Genomic DNA, 12,810 nt, shown 5'->3' with positions numbered 1-12,810 from the left:
AAAAAAAAAAAAAAAAGACTCTGTCTTAAAAAGAAAAAAAAAGATTTCTTTTTTAAGATGCCTGGCAGAAGGCATCTCCCCCAGATTTGCTAGTTCCTATAACTAAGAAGTCCATCATAGCTTCAGGCATGGCTGGATCCAGGAGCTAGTTTGCCATCGGGCTCCACTTTGGCATTGCCTCTCAATTCTGTTTTCCCCTATGTCAATACTTTTTTCTGGCAGACAGAAAGGACCCCCAGAAAGCCCTGCCTCACATCCTCTCTGCCCTGCAGCCCCTGTGGAAAGAAACCTCTTTGTCAATAGCTGACAAAAATCCCAGGACTGAATATCCCGGCCTGTCTTGGGTCAGACGCCTGTTACTGTTGCCAAGAGGTGGAGGACTCTCTCTGGCTCCTCCTGAGTCATGTGCTGGGGTGTGAGGTCATGGTCAGAGTGGGGGGATCCTAAGGAAAATTGGGAGACTATGACTCAAAGAAGGGGTGACAGATGCTGGGCAGGTGTCTGCAATGGCCAGAGGAAGAGTGCAATGTCATGTATGAAGATGGGGACAGAGAAGGGTACCCTAAAGCCAGGTTCCCCAACCACAAGGGCAAATGGCAACACGAGGCGCACAGCACAACACGGTTTGCAGCTTTAAAAACTGTGCTCGCCCAAGGTGGGATGACTCCCTCCAGCCCTGCGCCTGGTCACCTCGGGGAGGAGCTGCACATCCCCTGCCAGGTGCCAGGCTGCAGAACCCTGACCTCCTGAGCTTCCAGTCTGGCTGTTCCCTGTCCATAGCACAACACTTCCTTTGGGGGTTTCTAAACATTCCCCATGAAGAACACACTGAAGATTTACATGTTTGATGAAGAATGAATTTTAGATGAAGAATAATTGAGAAAAAAAGAAGGCAGGCCAGGTGTGGTGCTCCCCTATAATCCTTACACTTTGGGAGGCCAACACGGGAGGATCGCCTGAGCCTGGGAGTTTGAGGTTGTGGTGAGATACAGTGATACCACTGTACTCTAGTCTTAATGACGGAGTGAGACCTCCTCTCTACGAAAAAGTGAAATTAGCTGGGCATGATAGCACATGCCTGTAGTCCCAGCTACCCAAGAGGCTGAGGCAGGAGGATCATTTAAGTCCTGGAGTTTGAGGCTGCAGTGACCTCTGATGATGCTACTGCACTCCAGCCCAGGCAATAGAGTTTGACCTTGTCTTTAAAAAAAAAAAAAGTGGATAAATATATGGCTCATTTTACTAAAAGTTGCCTCAAAACTTTGAATATTGCTGAGTACAGGGGTGAAGGTTAGCCTTGGTTGCCAGGAAGGACACGGATTGTGAGACCCCAGGCTAGGCTTAAAGAAGTAGCTCCACCATCACACATGTCAGGGGGTCCTGCCCACACAGAGAGGAGACCAAGAGCACAGGGCAGAAACCGTGTTCTTAAGCCTCTTGTCACTTTGATCCCCACGGAGGCAGAAGACTGTGGGTCTCACCACTTCACTCACTACTCCAGGCTTTAGCCTCCACCACCAACCACTAGCTGTGACCTTGTGTGTGTGGGCTCCCCACCTCTGCCAGCTGCGCCCATGTTAAGCCACCTCCCAGAGGAACAGCTCCTAGCCTAGCCCAGCCTAGCCCAGGGCAGCAGGTGTGGCAGAGGTGGCATTAGCAGAGCAAAGAGCTGTGATCACAGCTGGCTGCCTTTATTCCTGTGCTCAAGCAAGCATTGTCACACTTAACCTTCACATTCACCTCTAGAGAAGGCATTCTGTTCCTCCCTGTGTGCCCTAGCTCATCAAGAAAAAAAAGAAAGATCATTTCTGATAGAGATTAGTATAGGCACTGGGCAGGGGTGTCTGGACACAGTGCCAGTGGGCTTTGAGGGATGCATACGAGTTTTCCAGGTGACCAAATATATTTCTCAGCATCCTAGTGCAACTGGCCTTGAGTATAGAATAAGGGAAAAGGAAGAGCAGGTGGCATGCAACTTCTGACAATAGAATAGGGGCTGCTTGTTCCCATGAGAAAGCAGGTTATGCAACCTTTGCCTGGCACAGCAGCTGACACCGGAGCCTGTGTTCCCATCCTGACTCAGACTCCCATCCAGCTCCCTGCAGAAATAAAGCTCCACAAGTGAGGGGCCCTATATGTCGTGTTGCCTCTTGAATCTTCACTCCTGGAATGGGGTCTGGCATGTAGTAGCTGCTCACTAAATGCCTTCAACATGAAGAAGTGAGGGATTGCCCAGACTATGACCCAGAGAGGCCAAGTGATTGCCCAGGGGGGACCCAGCAAGGTGGTGTTCATGTGGGCTGAGTACCAGGGTTGTGGGTCCAGCCCAGGCTGAGCTGTGCCTACAGAGCCAGGTCACAGGCTCAGCTTCTGGTGCCCAGCAGACGTCCACCTGCAGCTTAGCACCTGGAAACCCTGCCCCTGGCATGGGACTTTTCTGGCCGGCTTTGGGAAGTTTTTCCAATGTAGGGTGGGGTGTCATCTCCATTAAAGTCAAGTCCCAGTGGATATGTGGCCTTGCCCAGATTCAGGGAGCAGTGGGGGTAGAGGGCCTAGCTGGAGATCTCGCCCTGCCCCCACAGACCTGGCATCTCTACATCTCTGTAAAAAGAGGAAGAAGCCAGGGACAACTAAAGCACAGGCAGACTCCTGTCACTCCTGCGGGCCTGGTGGGTTCAGGGATCACCATGTAGACAGGTGTGAGTGAGCTTGTCTCTCTGAGCACATCAATAGGCCACGTCTAAAACTGACAACTCAAGAACTAAAGGTCGTTCACGTTATTTACAGGTAAGGTGAAACCAAGGTAAGGCAGGCAGCTGGAAGGGTCAGTGGGCAGGCGGCTGCCAGGCGGGCTCGAGCCTACCCCAACTGTGTATTCAGCCATGCACTTTGGTAAATCTTTCATAGATGGTTTAGATGACTTCGATCAAATATTTAGGGTGTTTTTTTCCTTTTTTGATGAGATGTGTAGGTTTTTTTCCTTTTAATAATTTTCGCCCAAAAAGGATAGACTGCTGCAGTGGTTTCAGACTGTGTTCTGTGGAACCCATCCTGGGATTCTGTGGAGACTGGGGGTTGGGTTGAGATCAGACAGGTTCCAGCTCAGAGAGCCCCTCCCATCCCACTTCAACTGGGCCTGCTCTCTCTGGCACCCATGAGAATTTCAGGTGAGATTTCTTTTTGGGAAAAAGGTTCCACTGCTTTTAAAAGTTTGGGACTTCCTTGGCCAGGCAAAGTGGCTCATGCCTGTAATCCTAGTACTCTGGAAGGCTAGGTAGATCATCTGAGCTCAAGAGTTCCAGACCAGCCTGAGCAAAGGGAGACCCCATCTGTACTAAAAATAGAAAAAGTAGCTGGCATTCTGGCGCCTATAATCCCAGCTACTGGGGAGGCCAAGGCAAGAGCATCTCTTGAGCCCAAGAGTAGTTTGAGGTCGCTGTGAGCTATGTCATCAGTACTCTACCCAGAGTGAAACTCTGCCTAAAAACAACTAAATAAATAATAGTAATAAAAGTTGGGCCCTTGTAGACCAGAAGGTCCCAAGCACTCAATTCTGAACTTATAGTTGGGCCTATGGGGCACTTCCTGGTGTCTGTATTTTATGTGAAGCCCCTCAGGCCGGCACAGGCTGGTGCAGCCCCAACCACCTCCCTCGACTAGGCTATGTGAGCAGGCCGAGCCAGGGGTGTCCCTGGAGGCAGCAGCAGAGCCAGGCTGGGGTTCTCCGCTGCTTCTCTGGAGCTGCCTGGCCCTGGCCAGAACCTTGGGTTTTGCCAGAGACCTGCCCTTGACTCCCAGTGCATCTTCTGCAGGTACAAAGATTACCGAGAACCCCCGTGGTCCGAACACAAGTACGACATCTCCAAGGACTTCTGGGCCGTCCTGGCAGCCCGGCTGGCGTTTGTCATCGTCTTCCAGGTGCAGTAGGTCCCTCTAGTTTCCAGAAGGTTTGAGAAATGGAGCATGAGGGGAGCCCCTGTGCGCACGGTCAGGAAGGCAGACTCCCCCTCCACCCCCCAGAGGCCCTGTGCAAGGACGGGACCCAGGAGAACCTCATGAACAAAGGAAGGCAGAGGCCGGGCCCTGTGCACACAGGCAGAGGGATTTGGATTCTTCGGGGAGGGTGGGTTTAATTCAATAGACGTGTCTGGATTGACAGGGACAGGGAGGAAGGAGAGACCTGCCTCGGTCCTGGTCTCAGTGTCTTACGCTTTCTGTGCAGCAGTTGGGTCCCAGAAGGAGGGCAGTGGGTTCTCAGATGCCTCCAGAGACCCGCCCCACCTGGCCCAGTCCCTGGGGAAGGCACTGGGCCACTCTAGAAGCCAGAGGGACTCCAGGGGGCAGGGCCCCAGATCAGGGAGCCAGCTGGTGCACTGGCAGCTAAGGTCCCAGCGAGGGGAAGCACCCGGAGCCATGTGGGCACTGCAGAGGTTCCACCCAGGGGCATCCCTCTGGCACCAAGTTAAATCCAAGCAAGGAAGACAGCAGGCCAAGAGCTCAGAATCTGGAATCCCAGGACTAGATTCACGTCCCAGCTCTGCCCCTTATATCATGTGGCATCGGGCAAATCCTTCTACTTCACTGAGCTCAGCTGCCTCACCCAGCCTTGGGTACCAAAAGTGTGTGAGGCTGGGTTCCCCAGAAGCAGAGCCTAGAAGTGCCTCGGTCAGGGAGAGCTTCAGCCTCATCCTGAACCATGAATGGCACCCCAGACTTGGGCCCCCTGGAGACCGCATAGCCCCTTTTGTCTACCTAGATCTGTCGGTCCTTAGCCAGGGGCTTCCCAAGACAGAAAGAGGGGGACAGAACAGGGAAGAAATTCCACAGCTGTGAACATGAGCAGCCAACAACCACCACAGCTTGGGGCTGGGAGAGGAGATCAGTCTGAGTGGACACCAGTGTCATCCACAATGGGAGGGAGGCCACTAACCCAGACGGGGGTACTCACCCGTGCTCACTGGACAGAAGTTTGGCACACAATAAGATTTTTGTTTTTCCATAAACACCGACTTCTCTCACATCCCATCCACCAGAAATGTCTCCACTGAGGTGGAAAGTGTTCAGGGTGTCCCTGGGAGGCTGTGCCAGCGGCAGAAGGGGTCTGCTGAGTGGCAGGAATAGATGACGTTCGGTCCATATTGGTGCCATTTCCAGTTTAATTCTTTTCCTTGAAGTCTCGATCCTTCTTGTTGTATTTGGTGACATGTCACTCATTAGATCACTTCTGAAGCCTCTTGACCAAGGAATTCAGAACTAATAAGATAATTTTTCTAATGACCAATTTCCCATTGGTTCAAGAAAGTCAGCCAAGGGCCTCAGGATGGTTCAGGGACTTGGTTATACCTTCTGGGAAATCGCAACTCAGGGAGGTCACAGGGCATAGCTGAGCGCACAGGGAAGTGTCTGGGTCGGGCTCCCCAGGGCGGGGGACAGATGGGGACGTCAGGAGCATCCATGCCAGCGTCCTCCTTCCCACCCCACGTGCTGACTCTTCTTCCAGAACCTGGTCATGTTCATGAGTGACTTTGTGGACTGGGTCATCCCTGACATCCCCAAGGACATCAGCCAGCAGATCCACAAGGAGAAGGTGCTCATGGTGGAGCTGTTTATGCGGGAAGAGCAGGGCAAGCTCCAGCTGCTGGACACCTGGATGGACAAGGAGCACAAAAAGGATGAGCCGTGCAACAACCACAGCCCCAGAGCCGGCCCTGACAGCCTCGGCGGCACCCCGGCCCCCAGCCACGCACACCACGGCAGCGTCCTGTAGCTGCCACTGGTGGGGCTGTGCAGACCAGCGGGCATCCGACCAACGGGCACCCTCTCCCCGGGCCGGCGGCTTCTTGACCCCACCAGAGCCCGGTGGCGCCTATGTTTTCTGCAAACATGGAGGACCACTTTCTGATAGGACGATACTTTTCTTCCTTCGTTCTCTTTTTTTTTTTTCCCTCTGTTTTTGCACAAAACCATTATGCAGGGAATTTTTTTTTTATCTTTAGTATTCAAGGTGAATCAAAATTATGGCTGGTGATTGGGCAATAATTACATATAGTAAAGGCAGGTGCTTTGCAGAAACAGTTCTTGGACTTGAGTCTCCTTCGCAGTGGAAGGTGAACAGGGGCCCCTAGAAATCTTCTTTCTTAGTCCTTCTGTTGCCTTAAGATAAGTGCAAAATGGTACGCCACGGCATTGGGCAAAAGCTAGGGCGATTTTTCAGGAAGAATGGAGAAACTGAGAAGGAATAACAGCATTGACATCGATTCCCAAAGGGGTCATCTGCCTCTATGTCAGAAAAGCTGGATGACTTTGAATCATCTTTTCCTTGGTAATTTCAGAAGCTAAGACACCTTGGTCAAAGAAGTACCCCATCACTGTCCCCATGAGGTATGTGGGGGTGTCCGATTTATTCTTGGAGTACTGGATGGGTGCAGATGTCCCTGATCCCATATGTAACAGCACCCTTGGCATATGTCCCTTGCAGGCCCTACTGTCAGCCACACACCTGCCCCTGTCACACCGAGCTGACCTCAGAGGTGTTCATCTTTGATGTGTGATAAAAGCAGATTGACGGGGAAAATGGGCAGGGAGAGATTACCTCGGAAACATCTCTAAAGATGGCTTAAGGGTTTTAAGATGTCTTAAGGCTGGGGGGGGGTGTCATTCAAAGCTTTAGAATATTTATTGGGGTTTTGTTTAATCAAGTATTTGGTAGATTTGAGGACTATTTTTTCTGTAGCTCAAAGGTGGAAGGAGTTATTAGTTAACCAAATATTATTGAGAGGAATTTAAAATACTGTTACTACCAAAGATTTTTATGAATAAAGGCTTCTATTTTGATAATATTTCTCTATATTTTTACTCACAGGAATGTCACTGTTGGAAAGTTATCATTCCAAAAGCTTGTAAAAACAAGTCTCATAACTAATATGAGCAACCTAAATTTGCAGCAATTATACTAACCAATTATCTGAAATTTCTCAAGCACCAAGAGAAACATAAAGAGAAATGTTTCATCAAAGGTGGGAAGAAAAAAAAAACAAATATATTTGTCTTGAACATATCCTCGGTGTGATGTTGACATTCCCGTCATCGGTTGTGATCCGAGTCCATAAGAGTCATAGGTTTTCATTATTTGCTAAAATCGTACAATCTGATGCTTCTATTTTCTCTTGTACAGGAAGTAGTTTTGTATATAAATATTGTATTAAAATTAGGTGATTACCAAAAACTCTTTTATGGAAACATTTTTTAAAAAGTGAATGTGCACAAACCCACAGGGGACTGTGGCTGAACATTCATCTAAATAAATTTGAATACATGACGCTTTTCTCAATTGAAAGCTGCCTGTGTGACCTTTGCCTTAAGGAACTTAGAGGCTGACCCCAAAGTCCCACGATTGACACTGTAAATGCAAGACTGACTGACAGGCACCCACTTCTTTGGTGCTAGACATGTGAATTATTCTAGATGTTTCTGGGACTTCATCTTTCTGTGTGTGCAAGAAGATGCACACACATACATGTGTGTGTGCATTCACATACATGTGTTTATTGGTGTGTACTTCACATTGTGTGTATTACATTTGCTGTCTGCACATGCTTGAGCACAGGCATATGTGCATAGATATGTGCACGTGTGTCTGTGTACATCGCACCTGTGTACACACGTTTGCATTTGCTTGGTGTGCATGTACACGTGTGCGTGTTTCTATATGCCTGTGTGTGCATGTGTGCACGTGGTGTGTGCTTGTGTGTGCGTGTGTTTGCATGTCTGCATGGTCCGTGTTCACACAGTGAGCACGTGTGTTTGCCTTTGCTTGTGTGTGTGTATACCCACCTGTGTGCTATGTACTCTCAGGTATGTGTTGGGATGGGGGGTCGTGCTCACACTTTCTACCCAGCATCTTCCACAACCCCCCAGTCCTGACCCCTGGTCCCCAACCCAATAGACTAGTATTTGGGATTTCAAGGACCTAAAATCTCTCCAGAACCTTTTGAGGACCACCATTGTGTTGCCAGTGTTTTCATTTGAGCAAGTGGGGTCATTTAAAAAAAAAAAAACACCTATAATCACAATCCACAGTGTGAAAGAACGGGTATTTTTAACCCAGAAAACGTCAGCAAAGCAGTAAGCGTTTTAGCTGGTTAGCTGGGGCTGGTCTCCGTAGGACGCACTGTCACTTCCTTACCCCTCCACGACCCGGGAGCCTCGCCGGACCAGCGGCAGACCTCGGGCGCCCCCTTGTGCTGGCGCTCGGCAGCGGCGCCCGGTAAGGCGGGCCGGCGGGGGGCGGAGCCGGGGACGGACCCCATCTGCACCTCAGAACTCCCTCCCTTCTGCCCTCCTGTCTCCATGGGCCCTCCCGGAGCCCAGGAGAGCGCAAAGTGGGGATCTTCATTCACACTGCCAGGCGAGGAACAGGCAAGATCACAGTGCTCTTTAGCACCTAAGCCGAGTCTGGAAGCCAGACTTCAGACATACTTATTCACGGAACATTCAAGAAGCATTTGCTGAACTACTACTTGTCAGGCACCAGGAAGACAGCGGTGAACAAAACAGATGCAGCCTCTTTCCGCAGGGACGACGTTCTTGCAAAGGAAGTCAAAGGCTGAACCAGAAAATGCACTCCAAAATCAGATGACTTCAGAGGGAACAAGGAGTATGACCAGCTGAGAGTGGCCACATTGGTCTGGGGAGCCCTTGAGACCTAAGTAATGAGGAGCCCGAAGCACAGAACAGTATGTGTTGGGTGGGGCTTGCAGGCTGAAGAGGCAGCAGGACAGAGGTCGCTGAGCTGCCTGGAGACTGAACAGGTGGGAAGCATCATGGACATCCTGGACGGTGCCAGTGATGGGATCTGACTTACACTGGAAGTCCCAGCAGATGTGTGTGCGCGGGGAAGGGGGGACTGAAGCAGAATGGGATGTCAGAGAAGAAGAGGTTGCAGAAATCCAGGCGCGTGATAGTAGAGCTCAGATGACGGCCCTTGTCTAAAGGTGCTAGTGGTAGATGGAGAAAACTCTATTGTCACAGAGACCTGACCCCAGACAGCGAGTGCTGCTATTTCACAGATGAGCATAGGAGGCTCAAGGAGGCTCAGGGTGCCATTGTGGCCATTCAGTGAGATGGCTACAACACCAGCCCTCGGCCATGACCTCTGGGTGGCTGGCACTGGAAGGTTTCAGCTACTGGCCCCTGGTGTAGTGTGGGAGGGAAAGGGGGCCTCTGAGCACAGACTACCACACACAGGTGGCCCTGAGCTGCGAGCACTCACACCAGCTGTACCACTGAGACCTGCAGTCAACCCTGGCAGCCAGCAGTGGGACTCTGCTGTTCTCTGACTATGGTGGCACGGTTAGCATGCCGCCCGAGACCACCTCTGCTACCTTCAGTGTTTATTAAAAAACAGATATGTCCACATTCAAAAGTCTGAGTTTGCACATTCTCTTGCGAAATCCCAACATCCAGTGCTCAGCTATTTGGCTGAATCCCATGTTCCCATCAGCTGGAGCCTGGTAGCACCTGCTGTGCTCTCTGGTGCACATGTCCCACACACACACAACCCAGCCCCACCCTCCCAAACAGACGCCCACTAGCTGTGGGGCACTGAGCTCAGGGCCCTGCAGTCACTGGCATTGCTAGACAAGCCTCAGGCCAAGGTTCCTATACTCAGATCTAGGTCCAACTGTGAGATTCCCTGGGACAGAGCTTGGCCGTGGTACACACCTGGAACAGGGCTGTCCCCACCCTAAGGCTGGACTCAGCACCCTTGCTCCAGGGCACCCACATCCCCAACCCCCACAGACATTCATCCATAGGACCCCACTCTTGTGCCCCCTAAAATGTCCCCCTATCACAGGTGATATGTGTCCTCACACATTAGGTGACACTCACTTATCTGTCAAGTTTTTTAAGGCAACAGCAAAGCACTTACACTTGCCAGAAAACAGGCTGGTAAGGAACACCTGGCACAGAGCCAGGCACAGAGGAGGCCCCAGAGGGCTGAATGAATGAACAAATGAGTGAATGAATGAATGAGCAAGTGAGGAATGGGTGACAGCGGGGTGAGAGTGGATGTTTGGATGGACACATGGATGGGTGGCTAGCAGGATATTCACATGAGCAGGTGGATGGATGGACTGACAGCTGGGCATTTCTGCCTGTCAGCTGAGTGGACCTCAGGTTGGCCCAGCAGGGGTGTTAAAGAGAGAGGTCAGGAGGTCGTGGAAGGTACAGCAAGTGGTGTACCCAGTTCACTCACATGGTCTTCTGGCTCCTAGCAAACATGCAACTTATTCCTGGAAATACTGACTTAAGACGAGCCTGGGCATCTCTGCCTAGAATGGTGTGTGCTGCCCCTGCCAAGGGCCTGCTGGGACCCAGCCATGGGGCAAGGCTCTGTAACCTTGGAGAGACTGAGATCTGGTTTGCTCAGCTTTGCCGGAGATTCATTATTTCCTGTTATCCCATTCTCTCTCCCCCTTTCTCTCCCTCTCCCTCCCCCTCCCCCACTCCTCCTCCCCTTATATATACACGCACACATTTTTATTAACAGCTAACGTGGAAAATTGCACCTATCATAAGCACACAGACAACTTCAACCAAAAATACACACCCCTGTATCCAAGACTCAGGAGCACTTGCCACCTGTACCTTGGACGAGTCCTGCTATTCCCAGGCGGCCACCCCAAACCCACACCCTGACTTCTGCATGGAACACGTGGTCCACCCGGGTTTGCTTGTTGGTGGCTTCTGCCCCCTGCTGGCTGCCCTCCAGGAGCTGCACTTGGGCCTGCACCTGGCAGGGCAAAGGACCACAAATTCAGTGGCTTAAATCCACACAAATTTTTTACCTATGGTTCTACAGGTCAGAGAGCTGACCCAGACCTCAGTGAGCTAAAAGTAAGGTGTCAGTGAAGCTGATTCCTTCTGGAAGCTCCAGGGAAGAATCCATTCATTGCTTTCCTAGGCCCTTCTTCCAAGCTGGTGATGGCTGCTGGGTCCCTTTCCTGGGCCATCTCTCTTGTCTTCTGATTATGAGGACTCATGGCTAGATGGGGTCTGCTGAGATAAACCAAGATAATCTCTCCATCTGAGAATAGTTACTCTTCACCACCTCTGCCCATTCTTCTGTCTTGTAAACGAACATGGTCACAGGTCTGGGGATTAGGACCCGGCTATCTTTTGGGGGGGGGGGTTGTTCTGTCTAGTAAATACCCCTGCCTCTCAGAAAGGAGTCTCTCTCTTTGGAAAAAACTACCCCCAAGGAAAGCCAAGGATTCTCACATGTTGAGGAAAGGCTTCAGTATTAATGAAAAAGACCAAAACAAACAGGAAAAGAGAGAAACGCACGGGTGACACTAAGAAACTGCAAGGAAAAAAGGCAAACAAAGGAATTCTGATCATCATCCTCACAAATAAAACATGCGTTTACTTCCACCAAACCTGTACAAGATATTTTTTCTTTCTTTTTTTAAGGCACAATGCTACGTGAAATAAAAGTATATAAACTGGACTTTGTCAAAATTTAGAATTTTTGGATATCACAGCATACTGTTAACAGAGTGAAAAAGGCAGCCCACAAAAAAAAAACAGGAGAAAACATCCTGTATCTGATAGGATATTACTATACAGAATACATACAAATTCCTACAACTCAACAACAAAAGAACATAAATGGGCAAAGGGGCCACCACTGCTGCCGTGACCCAGACTGCACACCAGCACCCCCCAGTCGACAGCCGCCCCACCATGGAGGACACGAACAGTACAGCAACATGGAATTCATGGAGGGATCCAAGATCAACTCGAGCAAGAATCAGCGGGATGACGGCCTGCACAACTAACACAGATCCAGTCACTGGAAAATCAGGACGATTTGGATTTGCGCTTTTCAAAGATGCTGCTAGTGTTGATAAGGTTTGGGAACTGAAAGAACACAAACTGGATGGCAAATTGATAGACCCCAAAAGAGCCAACGCTTTAAAAGGGAAAGAGCCCCCAGAAAGGTTTTTGTGGGAGGACTGAGCCCAGATACTTCTGAAGAACAAATTAAAGAATATTTTGGAGGCTTTGGAGGACTGGAAATATTGAACTTCCCAGGGATAGAAAAACAAATGAAAGGAGAGGATTTTGCTCTATCACATACACAGAGGAAGAGCCCGTAAAGAAATTGTCAGAAAGCAGATACCATCAAATTGGTTCTGGGAAGCGTGAAATCAAAATTGCACAGCCCAAAGAAGTATATAGGCGGCAGCAGAAACAGGAAGGGGGAAGAGGTTCTGCAGCCAGTGGATGAGGGGGATTAGGGGTGGAGGCCAAGGTCAAGGCCAAAACTAGAACCAAGGATTTAATAACTATTATGACCAAGGATATGGAAATTACCATAGTGCCTAGGGTGGTGATCGAAACTATAGTGGCTATGGTGGATGTGATTCTACTGGGTATAACTGGGAACTGCGGATATGGACAGATGGACAGGAATATGCAGGCTCCAGTGGTCAACAGAGCACGATGGCACCTCCGGGGGTGGCAATCACCAAAATAATTACCAGCCGTGCTAAAGGGGACACTGGAGACAACAGCAGGAACTTCACTGCCACCCATGAAGTTCACCCTGACCATGTGAACTTCCTGTGTTCACCATGAGTCACCCTGACCACATCCATCTCTGGGGGTCAAACGTTGCGAGCCGTGCGCAAGGCATATACCAGAAAATGCTGTCCTGTGAACGTAACCCATCTTGCAGGAGAACAGTGAGGATTGGTCTTCTGTTGATCTAAGATGATTATTTTGTGAAAGACTTTCCAGTGT

At 50.1% G+C, this 12,810-nt stretch overlaps 1 protein-coding gene and 1 pseudogene across 4 annotated transcripts in view; both read left to right on the top strand.

Moving 5' to 3' along the window:
• The window catches only part of ANO1 (anoctamin 1), a 181,743-nt gene extending 174,425 nt beyond the window's left edge, over positions 1 to 7,318 (top strand). For all 4 annotated transcript variants that reach the window (XM_023518328.1, XM_023518329.1, XM_012810511.2 and 1 more), the window contains 2 exons: positions 3,813 to 3,918; positions 5,501 to 7,318. In XM_023518328.1, the coding sequence (XP_023374096.1) occupies positions 3,813 to 3,918; positions 5,501 to 5,767 (373 nt within the window). In that variant the 3' untranslated portion in view covers positions 5,768 to 7,318. The remainder of the gene's footprint in view (positions 1 to 3,812; positions 3,919 to 5,500) is intronic.
• Positions 7,319 to 8,822: 1,504 nt separating this feature from the next.
• LOC100960625 lies at positions 8,823 to 12,350 on the top strand (annotated as a pseudogene).
• The last annotated feature ends 460 nt before the right edge of the window (positions 12,351 to 12,810 follow it).

Source organism: Otolemur garnettii, unplaced genomic scaffold (genome assembly GCF_000181295.1).
Source record: "Otolemur garnettii isolate 467f Iridium unplaced genomic scaffold, OtoGar3 scaffold00134, whole genome shotgun sequence".
In the NCBI taxonomy this organism is placed as follows: domain Eukaryota; kingdom Metazoa; phylum Chordata; class Mammalia; order Primates; family Galagidae; genus Otolemur; species Otolemur garnettii.
The sequence above is the reverse complement of the archived record's forward strand: the minus strand, read 5'-3'. Positions and strand labels throughout refer to the sequence as shown.